At 53.9% G+C, this 14,007-nt stretch overlaps 1 protein-coding gene across 1 annotated transcript in view; it reads left to right on the top strand.

The window, feature by feature from the left end:
- CAMK2A (calcium/calmodulin dependent protein kinase II alpha) overlaps positions 1-9,696 on the top strand; it is a 62,238-nt gene extending 52,542 nt beyond the window's left edge. The window contains exons 16-19 of the mRNA XM_059917495.1: positions 1,811-1,886; positions 4,544-4,638; positions 8,399-8,627; positions 8,891-9,696. Of these exons, the coding sequence (XP_059773478.1) occupies positions 1,811-1,886; positions 4,544-4,638; positions 8,399-8,627; positions 8,891-8,894 (404 nt within the window). The 3' untranslated portion in view covers positions 8,895-9,696. The remainder of the gene's footprint in view (positions 1-1,810; positions 1,887-4,543; positions 4,639-8,398; positions 8,628-8,890) is intronic.
- The last annotated feature ends 4,311 nt before the right edge of the window (positions 9,697-14,007 follow it).

The following is a 14,007-nucleotide window of genomic DNA, read 5'->3' as shown; positions in this document are numbered from 1 at the left end:
ACTATTTCACCTGTCGCCTCCATGGTGACTGGAGCTTGTCTCTGACCGGGAGGTGAGGACCACATGAAATTGTGCTGGGGGGCTTCAAAGATTCGCGGCTTGAGCACTGGCGCAGTCACTCACTCCATAACGAATGCCTGCCCAGGCCTGCTCCAGGCTCCAGGGATCAGCGAGCCTCCGTGGAGCTCATATTTGAGCTGGGGAAGAGACAAGCATGTGGGCCCAACACATCACGGAACGCGTTGGAGCTCCTGGGTCCTGTGGAAAACGCCCTGGGCTGGGAGCCAAACTCTGCACCCAAAATGTTCTATGTCCTTGGGCGAGTCACACCCCTTACCAAGCTTCTGTTTCCCCAATGTTGGATAAGCAGGCTGAGTCCCTGGTCCCCAAGAGTTCTTGCGGCCTGGGTGTCCTGTGATTCTTTGTCCTCTGGGCCTGAGGTGAGCTCCCCAGTGTGAGGGGGGATGGGATGGCACCTGCAGTTGGTGAGGAAAGGGGCAGGGACAAGGCCTCCTCCAGGAGCCGTCTCCCTCCCATGCTCCCTGCCTGAGAAACGGGCAACATGTCTATCCATCTCACCTGAGGCTGCTCCAGCAGGCCAGCTCACTGACCGGCTTGGAGGTTAAGCTTGAGCCTGGGGGAGGAAGGGAAGCAGGCCTGGCCCTGGGAAACCGCCTGAGGCTTCTGGGAGGATAGCCCTGCTGGGAGCCAGAACATCTGGCTTCAAATTCCTTCATTGCTGAGGCTCGGTCTCCTCATGTGTCAGATGGGGGGAAACTAGCCTTGCCTCCCCCTACCCCCCAGGCTGTGAGGAGCAGATGCAGTAATGAGTGTGGGAGGATACAGAAGGCAGCACTTACAGTGTGTACCTACTATGTGCCAGGCTCTGGTCCAAGTGCCTCAGGCACATCATCTCATCCCATGCTCATAACAACTCCGGGACGAGGGCATTGTCATCTCCATACGATGGACCAGAAAACAACCTTGTGCCCCACGGTTGCACAGCTTGTAAAGACCTGGGCTGGGATTTAGAAGAAGCCTGTCTGGTACTGAAGCCTGGGTTCTTTACGCAACTTGTTCAGCACTGAACGTATGAGAGGTGATGGTGTCCCCATTTTACAGATGGGAAAACTGGGACTCAGAACATCACACACCTAATAAGAAAACTGATGTCTAATCCTCTACCAGGAAGACAGCAGTTGTTCGTGGTGTTTCAGTGGTGGACAGGGGAGGCCAGCTGTCAGCAGTTGGGATTCATTCTGCCTAGAAAGTTCTGGAAGGCTCAGTGTCTGATTCCTATAGGCACCCAAATGGAACAAAAACTGACTCAGACCTAAGGGATGAGTAAGCCCTAAGCCCTTCCTTAGTGGCCCCAGTTTGGACCATGCGGGAGCCCCTGGTTTGTGGCTGCTGGTGACAACCTCCACAGGTGACTTTGCTTGGATTCAGGTGGCAAAACAAGGTAACGGAGAAACATATTTTGGAATCAAGACCTGGGTTCAAATCAGGCCTAGAGCCAGAATCATGCATGCTGTTTGGAGGCAGAGGCTGCCAACTAAGACACTGGCTCTGCCCATTGTAGTTGAGGGAACTTTCACACTTTTTCACCTTTCTGGGCCTCAGTTTCTTCTTCCATGAAATGGGAGTAATGATACCCAGGGACAGTGTGAGGATAAACGAGACAATCTCTCTGAGGCTCTCAGGTGCCAGGACAGGGTCTGGTGCATGTTAGGGGCTCAGGAAACTGTGGTTGGTGCTGCATCCCAATCACTATCGCTATTATTTCTCTGTGTTCCCTCCTGCCTTACAGTGCGGAAACAAGAAATTATAAAAGTGACAGAACAGCTGATTGAAGCCATAAGCAATGGAGATTTTGAGTCCTACACGTGAGTCGGCTGGGTCCATTCTGCATGTCCCGCCTGGATTGTTGATCAGGGGTTGCTGATGGCTACCTTTAGGGGTCCTTGTCTCTGACCCTCATTTACTCACTCTGCATGTGCTGTGAATCAGGCTGAACGCATATTTCTGGTTTGCCTTCAGACTTTACGCTCTCATTAAGCTTTCTGTTCACAATACTTGTCTATATCTCAGTCCTGCTCCTATCTTGTTCCCCAGGAGGAACTCCAACAAAACTCTTATGCTTCCCCAAGGACAGAGCGGGTGGGTCTCCACCACAGCATGGGCCTCCTCAGGAGATGAGTTGGGAAGGAGGGGAGGGAAGCAGGCCCCTCCCTAGTCCTGCCACATGGGCCTGGGGCCTCACCCTGGACCTCCTCTAACCTCAGATGGGCAGGAGCAGGCAGGAACCCATAGGGTTTGTACCTCCAGTGAGTAGGGGTGAGCAAAAGAACCTCCAGAAGGAATCTTAAATCCTCTGGGGATAAGGCAGAGTGCACAAAAATAGCATGATATGAAACAGGTGGTATGAGACATCCCCTACACACCTGATCAGCTGCTGGAGGGGCAGCTGTGTGCAAAGGCTGGGCTGGAGCGCCCCCTGGTGGCCACCATCAGCCTTGCTGGTCTGGCCCGGAAGCAGGCCTTCCGCTGGCCCCCAGGAGAGCCAGGATTCTGGGCTGAGGCCTCAACATCTTGGCCAGAGCTAACAAGGCCTGGGCCCGAAGACCCCACATATGCTTTTTGGTGGACAAAATCTGCCAACTAAGGGCAGAATGACCTTTGCCTATCGGGTTCAGGTGAGATGGGAATAACTGGGCTGGGCTTTGCTCCTCGGGCAGCCTGATCTTGGTCACCACTATGTCCAGGAGCTGAAGTTTGTCTCTCAAAGGCTTGGCAGTCCAGGCACATCCTAACTGTGGGAGGGTTTCAGCAGCAGCGGGTGGCAAAGCCCCAGCCATCTACTGATTATCTCTGGAGGAACAAGGATCTTGGAAGATGCAGGTGTGAGACGGAGGCCGCTTGTACATGTGAGTGTGATGCACTTGCCCACACACGCATGTTTGTGACTGCGTGCACAAGGGGTGTGCACGGGTGTGTGTGCACGTGTGCCCCTGAGGGTTGCATAAAAGCATGGAAATGCACTGTTGAACGGGTTTTGCATCCAGTCCTAGAAAGAATTAAGTCAGCGATGGGAGAGCCCGAGCGTGGCTCTGGAAGGACACAGCCAGGGAGAGAGGGAAAGAGAAGTGTCTCCTATGGACCCCAAGCCTCTCACCTCTGTGATGCCACTTCCTCTGGCATCTGCAGCCCAATCTAGGTTCTGACCACTTGCCATGACGTAGGGGCATATGGTGCTGAGTCTGGCCCTGCGTCACCCTGGATAAGCCCCTTCGTCTCACTGAGCCTCAGTTTCCCTACATGTACAATGGAATTGGAGCAGAGGGTCTCTGAGTCCCTTCAGAAGCAGGGACACCCAGAGACCCTCTGGAGAAGGGCTCCTCTTGGCCAGGGGCTGCTTAGTCTTCCAGACGGTCAGGGCTCAGACCCCCAGCCTTAGAGGATTCTGGATCTGGAAGGGTCCCGAGCATCCCATAAGGTCTGAGTACAGCCCCCCAGCTCCTGGCTAATCCATCTGGAGAATCTGAGGTCCTGAGTGGAGAAGCGAGTTGTCTGGAGTCACAGAGACAGGGCAGTCAGGGCAGAGCAAGGGCAGAGCGCCCTGCACTCCCTACGGCATCCAGCTCAGACGATGCTGGCCCAATGCCCTCCTCCACTGTCTTCAGTCCCTCCCCGTGGCAGGATCTTTGCTTGGCCTGGGGTGCTTCCTGTCCCTGGCTTCATTGTCATCATCACAGGGGTCCATGTTGTGTTACAGAAGATCCCAGAGACCTAGGGGTGGGGGAGACAGTTTTTTCCTTCCTCCGTCTGGCTGTCAGGGTCTCCCAGAAAACAGACCTGGGTGGGAGCACTGAGCCGAAAATGCAGAGCAGTGGGCCTCCCCGGCCATGCCCTGTGCTCCTTCCTCCCAGGCGTCACTTCTTGGAATGCTGTTTTCCTCATCTTACAGAAGAGGAAAGTGTGGCTCACCAGGAGGGCTGCTGCCAACAATAGGGCAACTTTGTTTAAAGTAGCAAAACGCACTCCCTCCAGGGACACACCTGCTTGGTGAACAGAAGTTGCTTCACTTTAGTGAAGGAAAATGTCTCCCCGCCCAAGGAAGACCATTTAGGAAAAGCCCTCTCTGGATGGATCTGCTGCCCTGGGCAGGGGGTGTAATTTGGAGAGGAGTGTACAGGCTGAATTATCCCCGCCGGCGCCTTGGGGCAGCGCACAATGCACGACATTCATGGTGCTCTTGCTTAGAGACGTTAAGCCCCTTGCTGGGGGTCTCATAACCTGTAAGTGACAGAGCCACGACCTGGACCCAGGCTTCCCAGTTCTCAGTGGCACTAGCCAGTCAGCAATGCCCACACTGTAACTGGACCAGCCCTGTCCCATCCGCCAACCTCACTGATCCTGTGAGGTGGGTGCAGTCACTTTTATTTCACAGGCTTGCCTTCCCGGGGTCCAGGCCCCTGGCATTTAGAGGGGGGTGCCCGAGAGGCCACCCTAGCCCATCTTTCCTCTGACTTCCTCCCCCCAGGAAGATGTGTGACCCCGGGATGACAGCCTTCGAACCCGAGGCCCTAGGGAACCTGGTCGAGGGCCTGGACTTCCATCGATTCTATTTTGAAAACCGTGAGCAATCCCTTCCCTCTGGGCTGCCTGTTGTCTGCTCTTTTCCGTGTCCTGCCAGATGGCACAGCAGGGTGACGGGCAGGGTGAGGGGCAGCTCAGGAGGCAGTGAAGAGGAAGGTCCTGTGTGGACAGGGGTTGGTACCACCTTGGCTCCCTCTCCTAACCCTGGACCGTCCGACCCCAGTGGCTGCGGATGGGGACTTGGGATAAGCGTGACAAGCCCTCCCAGCCCTCCCCTGCCCATGACTCTGGTAGGGCCTGGGGAAGACCTTTCTTCCCTTTCTACAGATAAAGGAGCCTTCCCACCAGGGCACACCCCTAAGTTACAGTCACCTGAATGCCTGCAGCCACCCCAGCTGCCCAGCTGGTCGCAAGCTGGCACATGGGTTGTTGCTGTGCAGGTGCCCCCGTGGGTGGGCAGTCTGGGGAAGGAGAGGACCAAGCTCACACTGCTGTGCCCTGCCTGTTTGTCTAGGTCTCTGTCCGCATGTCTGTCCTTCCCGGGCCTCTCCTTTGCAGGAGAGACCCTGGCAGCTTTGCAACCCGGGGCTGTCAGGGGGCTGAGGCTGGGCCTGACCTAGGGCGCTTTCTGCCTGTGTCTGTGTCTCACCTTGGCCAGGGGTCAGACAGGGACGAACCAAAGCACACGCAGGTTAGACTCCTGCAGCTCAGGACCCGGAGGGAGGCCCTGAGAAGTGGCACATCCAGCGTCCCCCAGAGGGAAGGCACGTACCACCAAGGCTATGCTAGGTGATTTCCAGTGCGTGTGGACACCAGTTGAAACAGCATTGGTTCACACAGTGAGAAAGTTTGTCCCTTTCTAAATTCTCTTTCAGTACATCTGGCTCCGCCAAGAGGAAAGGCTCAGTTTAACGCTAGTCTGTCTTAAGCACCGAATGCTTTCTAACTCACCTCATTATCAAAAAGAGAGTGGTCTCAGGCTCAGATCCCTTGCAGGCAAGAGCGTGGAGCTAGGATTACATAACTTGATTTCATTTTAACTGGACTTATTATTAAAATTGTATTCTATGAGACTGATTATTCATTAATGATTGTACTAGAAAGTTTTCTTTTAGAATAAATTCATATAAATTAATAAAGTGGATCAATTTAAGGAAATATTTTCATAAAGTAAGTATAGGTAGCTGGTAAAAAAAATAAAGGTGGTACTTAAGCAACTGAAGTTGGATCTAGTCCAACTCTTCATTGTACAGAGGTCCAGAGAAGGGAATGACTTGTCCAAAGGAACCCAGAAAGTTGGTGGCAGAACCCGGTCCTGATTCTCTCCAGTGCCTCCTTCCTTCCCCGTGCTCCCCCCTCACCCGGGCATTAGTGTCCCCTAGATGGACACTCCTCTCCCGCCTGCATGCAGTCTGATGGGATCTTGTAGAGTACGAGGGCTTAAGAGTATCCCCAAAAAGCCGTGAAGAAGGAAGTTGCATTTTCCTTTGACAAATCAAACTCTGATTTTCTAAGGCTAGCAATGGAGATAGAGTGTGAGGAGAGGTGGCTGGACCCCACCGTCCCCATCACCCTGGAGCTCCCTAGCTGATCACCATGGCCACCTCTATACTCGTCTATCCTGGGGTGGGGGTGGGGCACTGGTTCCCCAGAGAATTCCACAATCCCCACAGAGCAGAGCAGAGACCAGGATGAACTGGCTCTGAAGACTGAGGGATGGCAAAAGGGAAAAAAAAACACAGATGGCTGTGCTAGACCTTGGTCTGCATCCTGGCAGCAAGCCCCATCACAGCACCAGCCCCCTGGACTCTGGGCTTGGACACCTGGTCACATCAAAGGACCCACAAGTCCAAGACCCAGAGTAACTGCCTGCCCTGGGGCAAGTCCCACCCTCCTGCCTGCTTTTTCCTGCTGGAGGACCTGGCCCTTTCTCCCATTCTATCCATGAGGGTAGAAAATGGAAGCCTAGAGTCTGTTCAAAAGATACCACATTAGGGTGGCCATTGCTTTACAAATGACCCTCAGGACCCTAGCCCTGGCAGACAACAGTAAGGCCCAGTGCCCTCAACAATGCTAAGCTCTGTTTGTCCCTTTGGAGATTGTTCTAGATTGTCCTAATGTAGACCCACCTCAAGACTGACTTCTTTTAGGTTCTACTGCATTTGTTTCAGAAACTGGCCTAGCTTTGGACAAGTCCGATTGCTTCTCTGGACCTCAGTTTCCAGGTCTGCTAAATGGATGCATTGAACTAGACGGTGTTGAGTGCCTCCAGCCCCAGATGCTGTCAAGGCTGCTTATGGAGGCCGCCTTGCATTTTGTGGGAGGGCCATGGAGTGACCTCTGACCTTGAGGTCACCCCCAAGCCTATAACACAAAAGCTCTGCACTCTCTCTGGCCAAGAGCCCAGAACTGTAAAAGTCTCTTAGACTGCATATCTAAGGCTCAGTGATTTTTGAGTCATTTATCCAAAGCCTGGTTATAGTGTGATTGTAATATTTAGGGGTGGATACTATTGGATGCTTTCTGAAGTCCTGGAAAAAAATTTTTTTTAAATATTTTTCAGGAAATCAGTGGCTCACAAACCTGTCTGGGCATCAGAATCAGAGGATGGGGGAGGGAGAGGGAGCTTTTTAGTATTATAGATTCCTGAACTGGCATCTCCAAGGGTGGGTCTGGGCAGTCTATATTTTAAATCAGCTCTCCATGGATTCGGATACATTCGGGCTACACTAAGGAATGGCATGAGGGTTCCTCTGAAGCCCAAGGTCCTGGTGATCCCTGTCCAGACCCTCCCTAGGTCATTGTCTTTCTGTGCTTTTGTTTTCTATCTTGATGAAAATATTGAGAGTTCCTAGAACCAATATGATGATGATCATGATAGTGATGACGATGATAATAATAATAGTAATATTTCACATAGAGAGAGCTGGTTTCTGGTACTTTTGTCAGTTCTATCATGATTACAAGAGCTATGCATTGCCCTCTAACTCTGAAAAGTTCCACGACTTCACCCCATCACCACCAGCACCATCCTTATAATTCCAAGATTCTAAGATTATACAATTTTAATATTCTTCAGGTTTCCATCATTCTACATGTTGAGAATAGAGGTGGCAAATGAGGGACCCACAAGCCATAGCTGGACTACACATGTTTCATGTGGTCTGTATGATGTTTTAAATTTGAATTTGATGCCAATGATTAAAAATGAGGCATTCGACATAAAAATCCAGATTTCTAGATTCTCTTGAAAAATCAGGTGTGGCAACATGGGTCCCACTTACATAGCAAACACCAGGGAAGCTGTGTGCAGGGCACCTCCATAGAAGGGACATGGTGCCCTATTCACCACAGTCTCCATCACTCCCTATTGTCCCCCTGATCCAGAGACAAAGGGTCCGTTGTCATTTAGCATCTTATACCCAGTTCAGCCTCCTTGTTTATGTACTCTCCTGGCCTCTACAGGGATCTGGGTTCAGTCTCTGGTGTAAGCTCACCTGATTCTCCATTCACCTGCGTGTCTGAGATACTATGAGTCGAAAATTCCATTCCCCTGCATTTGAAGAACTCAGCTTGTCTTGAAGTCCACTGTATCTCAGCTGGGATATGAGCTTGTCATCTACAAGTTCTGCTTTGACTCCCAGGGAGCTGAGCCCTGTCACAGAGCCCCACTCTTCGGGAAGCGAGGCAGGCAGAGGTGCCTCTGCCGAGAGGGTTGCTGAGAATTGGGGAAGTGAAGGAAGCGAGGCAGGAGGCCCCCAGGTGCGACCCCTCTGCCCCCTCCCATCCCCACCTGCAGTGTGGTCCCGGAACAGCAAGCCTGTGCACACCACCATCCTGAATCCCCACATTCACCTGATGGGTGACGAGGCGGCCTGCATCGCCTACATCCGCATCACGCAGTACCTGGATGCGGGCGGCATCCCCCGCACGGCCCAGTCGGAAGAGACCCGCGTCTGGCATCGCCGGGATGGCAAATGGCAGATCGTCCACTTCCACAGATCTGGGGCGCCCTCCGTCCTGCCCCAGTAAGAGCCCCTCCTTCCTGCCATCTGTCATTCAGGACAATCTAAAGGAACGGGGGTGGTGCCGGTCTGGAGATGGTACACGTTGGGGAACCTGGCGGCTGGGAAGACCACAGGGAAGAGATCAGGCCTGGAGGTCCCAGGGGGTGAGAGGGAAGAGCTGGGGGGACCCACAGGAGGCAGCTTGAACTCCATGCAAGGAGGTGGGCAAGGGGGTTGCCCTCAGAAGCACCCACGTTACGCACCGCACATACCATGTCTTTCAGCTGAAGGACCAGGCTGGGGGCACTGTACCGCAGAGATCCACCGTTCGTCCGTGGAATGTGGCTGCTGGTTCTCCCATTTGGATTTTGCTGGAATTCCCCCAATCACATCATCCTATCACCACCACCATCACCGTCACCTTCATACCTGTGTCAAGAAAACCTGCCTGTTCGCAAAAGCCATCATGACTTCAGAGCAAATGGCGACATTTCCCCGTCACCACCCGTCTCCTGCCAGGGCAGGGCTTCCTCAGGCCCACGTGCCCTGGGTGCTGGACCCGAGGACACCCCCACCCCCGCACCGCCACCAGCTGTCATTGGCCTGGTGTTGCCTTGGCCATAAGCCACAGTGCCCAGCTGTGTATTCATCCAGGGGCTGGGGAGGAGGGGCGGAGCTGGGAGGAATGTGGCATCCGCCAGATCCTCTCCCTGATCTCGCCTCTTCCAGGGTCCTCTAGGGAAGGGCAGAAGAATGCCCAGTCCCCCGAGCCAACCTCCCCCAGGGGAGAGGGGGAGAGAGGAGCAGATGCCAGGAGCCTCCCACCTCAAACTGCCTTCCTAACTCTTCTCCCATCCTGTCCTGCCCTCCTGCTCTCCAGCCGACCCTCCTCCCTCAGTGTGGGGAGCGCGATCCTCTCAGGGTTCCCCCACTTCTTTCCTTCCTCCTTCTGCTGATGTTTACTTCCAACACTAACTGCCCATTCCACCCTTCCATCAGGCCCTGAGAATTCCAGCTTCATCGCATCCAAGGGAGAGAATCTGATTGCTTTTGGGGGGCAAAAGAAAACAGCGTTTAGGTATCACTTCTACTTGGACCGCATGCCTTTTTATAGCCAAACTTCTGTGTGTTTCGTAAATGGATTTTGAGTTAATGGATATTTATGTAATAACTAGACCTCTCAAATTGGTGAGAAGGGCTGGGTTGGGAAGGGAGATGGGAAGAGGGCTGAGGGGTATTTTTTTCTGTTCTTGGTCTTTTGTTTTTTTTTTTTTTTGGTCATCGCTGAGATGGACTTTGTCACTTGTGGTTATCTGGGGCTGAGATGGACTCAGCCCCCGCGGGAAGGATCTCTCTGACATTTCAGTCCCCAGGTTCCCTTGCGGACTGGAGAAGCATCAGGTGTTAGTGCTGATGAAGAAACAGCAAATCAGGGCAGAGATAGTGGGGGAAGCTGTCAGGGTGGCAGTACCTGGGCTTTACCTTGCTTGCCTCCCAAACTGGGGTCCTTACTACCATGCTTCCCAGGATTTCATCCCCCACAACTGTGCATCCCCCTCAGCGCCCGCCACCCAGCTCTGGGGGGTTCACGAGCATGTGTCTTCATGCGGGTCCAAAAAGAGCACTGGGATTTCTCCTCTTCACACCTCCTCCTGCAGCTGTGGGTTTGCATCTCTTTCTTCCTTTCTCTTTCCCTCTTCCCTTGGGATTGACTCTGATGTGGAATGCCTTGGTACCTCCACCAGGATCTACTGTCTGCACTGTTTTCTTTGCATGACTTTATATGCAGTAAGTATGTTAAAAAAAAAAAAAAAAAAAAGAAAAGAAGAAAAAACACTCAGCAAAACCAACCTACATGTTTTGGACAAAAAAAAAAAAAAAAAAAAATAGAGGTTGTATTCTCAGTGTCCGACTCGGAATTATGTTGCTGCCTCTCTGTGCTTTTGGCCTCTGTGTGGCCGTGTTTTGCCAAGATGAGATACTTTCCCCTCTGGAGGATTTTAGGGGAGGAAGAGCCACATCCCCAAAGATTTGGAGGAGTCTCTGATTCCCCCAAACCTCTGGGGAATCCTGGGTGTCGAGTGGAGCAGGACTGGTGGGGATGTGACCCAGGACTTCCTGAGTTTTCCCCAGTCATGAGCTGTCTGCTGGGCCCATTCTCAAGAGTTCCTGCCCGCGGGACAGGTGAGGCAGGCTGGGTGGGGGCCGTAGGCCAGGAGAGAGGCTGCCCAGCTCTCCTGGTCTCCAAACTGGTCGATCACTGGCCTCTATCCTTGGCAGAGACCCTGCTGCCGAGGCCCGAGCGGGCATTTGGCCTGCCCCAGGTCCAGAGGGCTTCCCAGTAAGGCCCAGTGACCCCGGCGCTCCAGCAGCCAAACCGCCTGCCTCCCTTGAGATCTGCCAGCTCCCATAGCCATCCCCAAGCCAAAGGTGAGGGGTTGCTGCCATTACCAAGGCAAAGTCTGGTCCTTCCTTCAGCCTCAGTTTCCCCCTCCATTAAAGGGGTTAAATATTCCCGCCCAGCCTATGTGGCAGGGCTGACGGGGAATCAAACAGGATGGTGAGGTGAAGCCCAATACGCCCATGAGAATTGACAGTGTGAGTCACTGGCTGGACTCCTGTTCTTTTCTGGGCCTGGCCAGTCCCCCCTCCCTCCCCCACCTGCCCCTCATCCCCCTCTTTGGTGCCTGTCCTCTGCTAATCAGCAGAGGACTGCGGGGGAAAGAGCCACAGTTTGGGGGTTATTAGGATTCCATTCCCAGCTCTGACCAGACTTGCCGTGTGACCTTGGGAAAGTCCTTTCCCCGCTCTCCCCTCGGTTCCCCACCAGAGGGAGCTGAGCTGGAGGACACCAATGTCCTGCCTTTCATCTGCTGACGCACCTCCTGTCCACTGTGCCCCTCTCTGGGTGCCAGAGAAGTGGAGGCCGGTCCCTACCCCAGGCCAAGATGGCCCCACTGCGAAGGCCAAGCCTGTGGGTGTGCAGCCAGCCGGTGTGGACCACAGGGCACCGGTGTGATCCCAAAGCAGCAGGCAGGGGAGACTGGCAGACAAAGCGCGGCCCAGAGCCCAACCCCACCAGACAGTCAAACATCCTGCAGATGCAAAAAATCCAGACCTAAGACGAGTCCTAGGCTCCAGCATGCAAACACATTAACGGGAAAGCATTCTCCCGGGTGTGCGCCCAGCAAACGCTGATCCTGACCCCTGGCCTCCTGTCTCCCGTCAAAGGGAGACCCTTTTGGGGATGTATTTGCCAGACTCCCTGTGCTGGTTTCTTTGTTACTATTTGTTTGGGGTTTTGTTTCCGTTCTTCCTTTTTTAAAATATGTGGCTGTGAACTTGAATGACCACTGCTCAAACTTTCTGCTATTGTGGGGTTGGGGGGAAGAAGGGGTGTCTGTTTTATTCTTGGTGTTTTCAGTGCAATAAATAGCTACAAACTTCTGTGCACTGGCTGTCTCTCTGTCTTGGTCAAGCAGGGCACTGGGAGAGTTCGTCAGTTTCCTGTTCTAGTTCTTGGCATTTGCAAAATGAAGGCCCAGGTCTTCATTCTGATGGGACTAACTTGGTCACGTGCTTAAGTCTGAGCCAATCACTGTGGGATTATGCCTGGACCACGTGCCCCAGCCTTAGAGCCTGGGATGGGGCTGGCTTCCTCTCAGGCACGTGGAGTGCGCTTAACAAGAGCAATGGGTAGGCGTGAGTTGCCTCCAGTGGCCAATAGCAGAGTCTCCCTCAGGGGCCTGGGGCAAGGCTTTTCTCCTCCGGGCCTTGATTTCCTTGTATAATGAGGAGGTTGTTCCAGAAGAAGTCCCTCCCCACCCATTCTCTTTCCTCCCACCCAACCTCACAGGCAAGCCCCCAGGCCTCAGAGCCTCTGGAGAGGGGTTTGGAGAAAGTCAGAGGGGGAGGAAGGGTCTCTTTACCCACAAACTATCTGTGAAACTAGTGTCGGGGGCAGTTTCACCTGTGTGGGGGCTGGTGAGAGGGTTGGTGGACCGGCTCCACTGGAGGAAGGGAGGCCTCTGCTGCATTAGAGGCTACTTTGGTTCCCTGAGCCCAACCAAGCTGCTCAGGCTGGGCCAGGGTGGTGATACAGAGGCTTTGGCCCCCTCAGGCCATGACAGGGTGACCAACCATCCCGTTTGCTGACATGGAATTTTCAGTGCGAAACCCGACAGTCCCAGGCAAAACAGATGAGTTGCTCGCTGTAAGCCATGCTCCCCCCCCACCTAAGAGGCCTGATTCCACAAGATTGGGGTGGGGGGTGACTTCTGGAGCCTATGGTCCTCTCCAGACCACGCTATGGGTGTCTGGGCTCCAGAATTCCCACACCAGCTGCTTTCTGGGTCTGTCCTGCCTGCTGGCCTGTGAGGTGGCCAGAGGGCATGTCTATGGGGCATGTGCCCCTCGCACACGTGAGGACCTTGGCAGTAAGGCTGAAGAGCACAAGGAAGCGGGTCGCAGAGGGACCTAGGGCTTTCATTTGCACTCTTGCCCTGGAGCCTGGCACGGCAGTGCCAGGACTGCTTGGACCTGAGCCTTCAGGTGCCTTGGATCTCCCGCCTGGGCAGCAGGAAGGACTTGAGAACTTGGGCTGTCATTGCAGGCACTTGCCGGCAGGAGGCAGCCCAGGAGCAGGTTACAGGAGGTCGGGGGTTCTGTGTGCCTGTGAAGCCCTGGGAGCTCCCAGTAGACCTCAGGAAGTATCCTTTACCTCGCAAAGTGCCAGCTCCACTTAAAGCACTATTATTATCTACAGGGGCATGATCCTTTACAGTTCACAAAGTGCTTTCACACCTCTTGTCCCAGTTACAACAGCCCTATTTTGAAGATGAAGAAAATGAGGCTCAGAGGCAAAGAGGCTTCTTACAAGACAGAGAGCAGGGACTCAAACACGCAGAGCTCTGTTCTCTCCAGGCCCCTGGTCTGTGTTTCCCCATCTGTGGACGGCCAGCAAACAGTGGCTGGGATTCTCAGGAACCCCCTCTCTTTGACCCGTATCCCTTCCAGCTGCTGCCTCATCTCTTAGTGGTCTACACCTGTAGTCTCCCCCTCTTCACTGCCCATTTACGCCAGAGCTCACTGCAGAGGGCTGGTTTCCCTCTTATTCCTTGCTCAGTGCATAGCAACGCCTCCGCACCCTTCAGGACACAGCTGCGGTACCGTCTCCGGGAAGGCCCCGCCTCCTTCCCAGCATGCATTGTGTAAGGTCCCTCCATGAGCTCCGCGGCCTCCTCTACCCACCTCGCCAGAGCTCGCTGGTTTGAAGTCACCTGAGCAAGTGTCTACATAACCGTGTGCTCCTTGAAGGCGGTCAGCACTTTGTCCATGCTCAGGATGCACGCAGCAGGTATCATCATCCTTGCCCCAGGGTAGACCCCTGACAAATGTGTGC

This window comes from Balaenoptera ricei, chromosome 3 (genome assembly GCF_028023285.1).
Source record: "Balaenoptera ricei isolate mBalRic1 chromosome 3, mBalRic1.hap2, whole genome shotgun sequence".
Taxonomy (NCBI): Eukaryota; Metazoa; Chordata; class Mammalia; order Artiodactyla; family Balaenopteridae; genus Balaenoptera; species Balaenoptera ricei.
The sequence above is the reverse complement of the archived record's forward strand: the minus strand, read 5'-3'. Positions and strand labels throughout refer to the sequence as shown.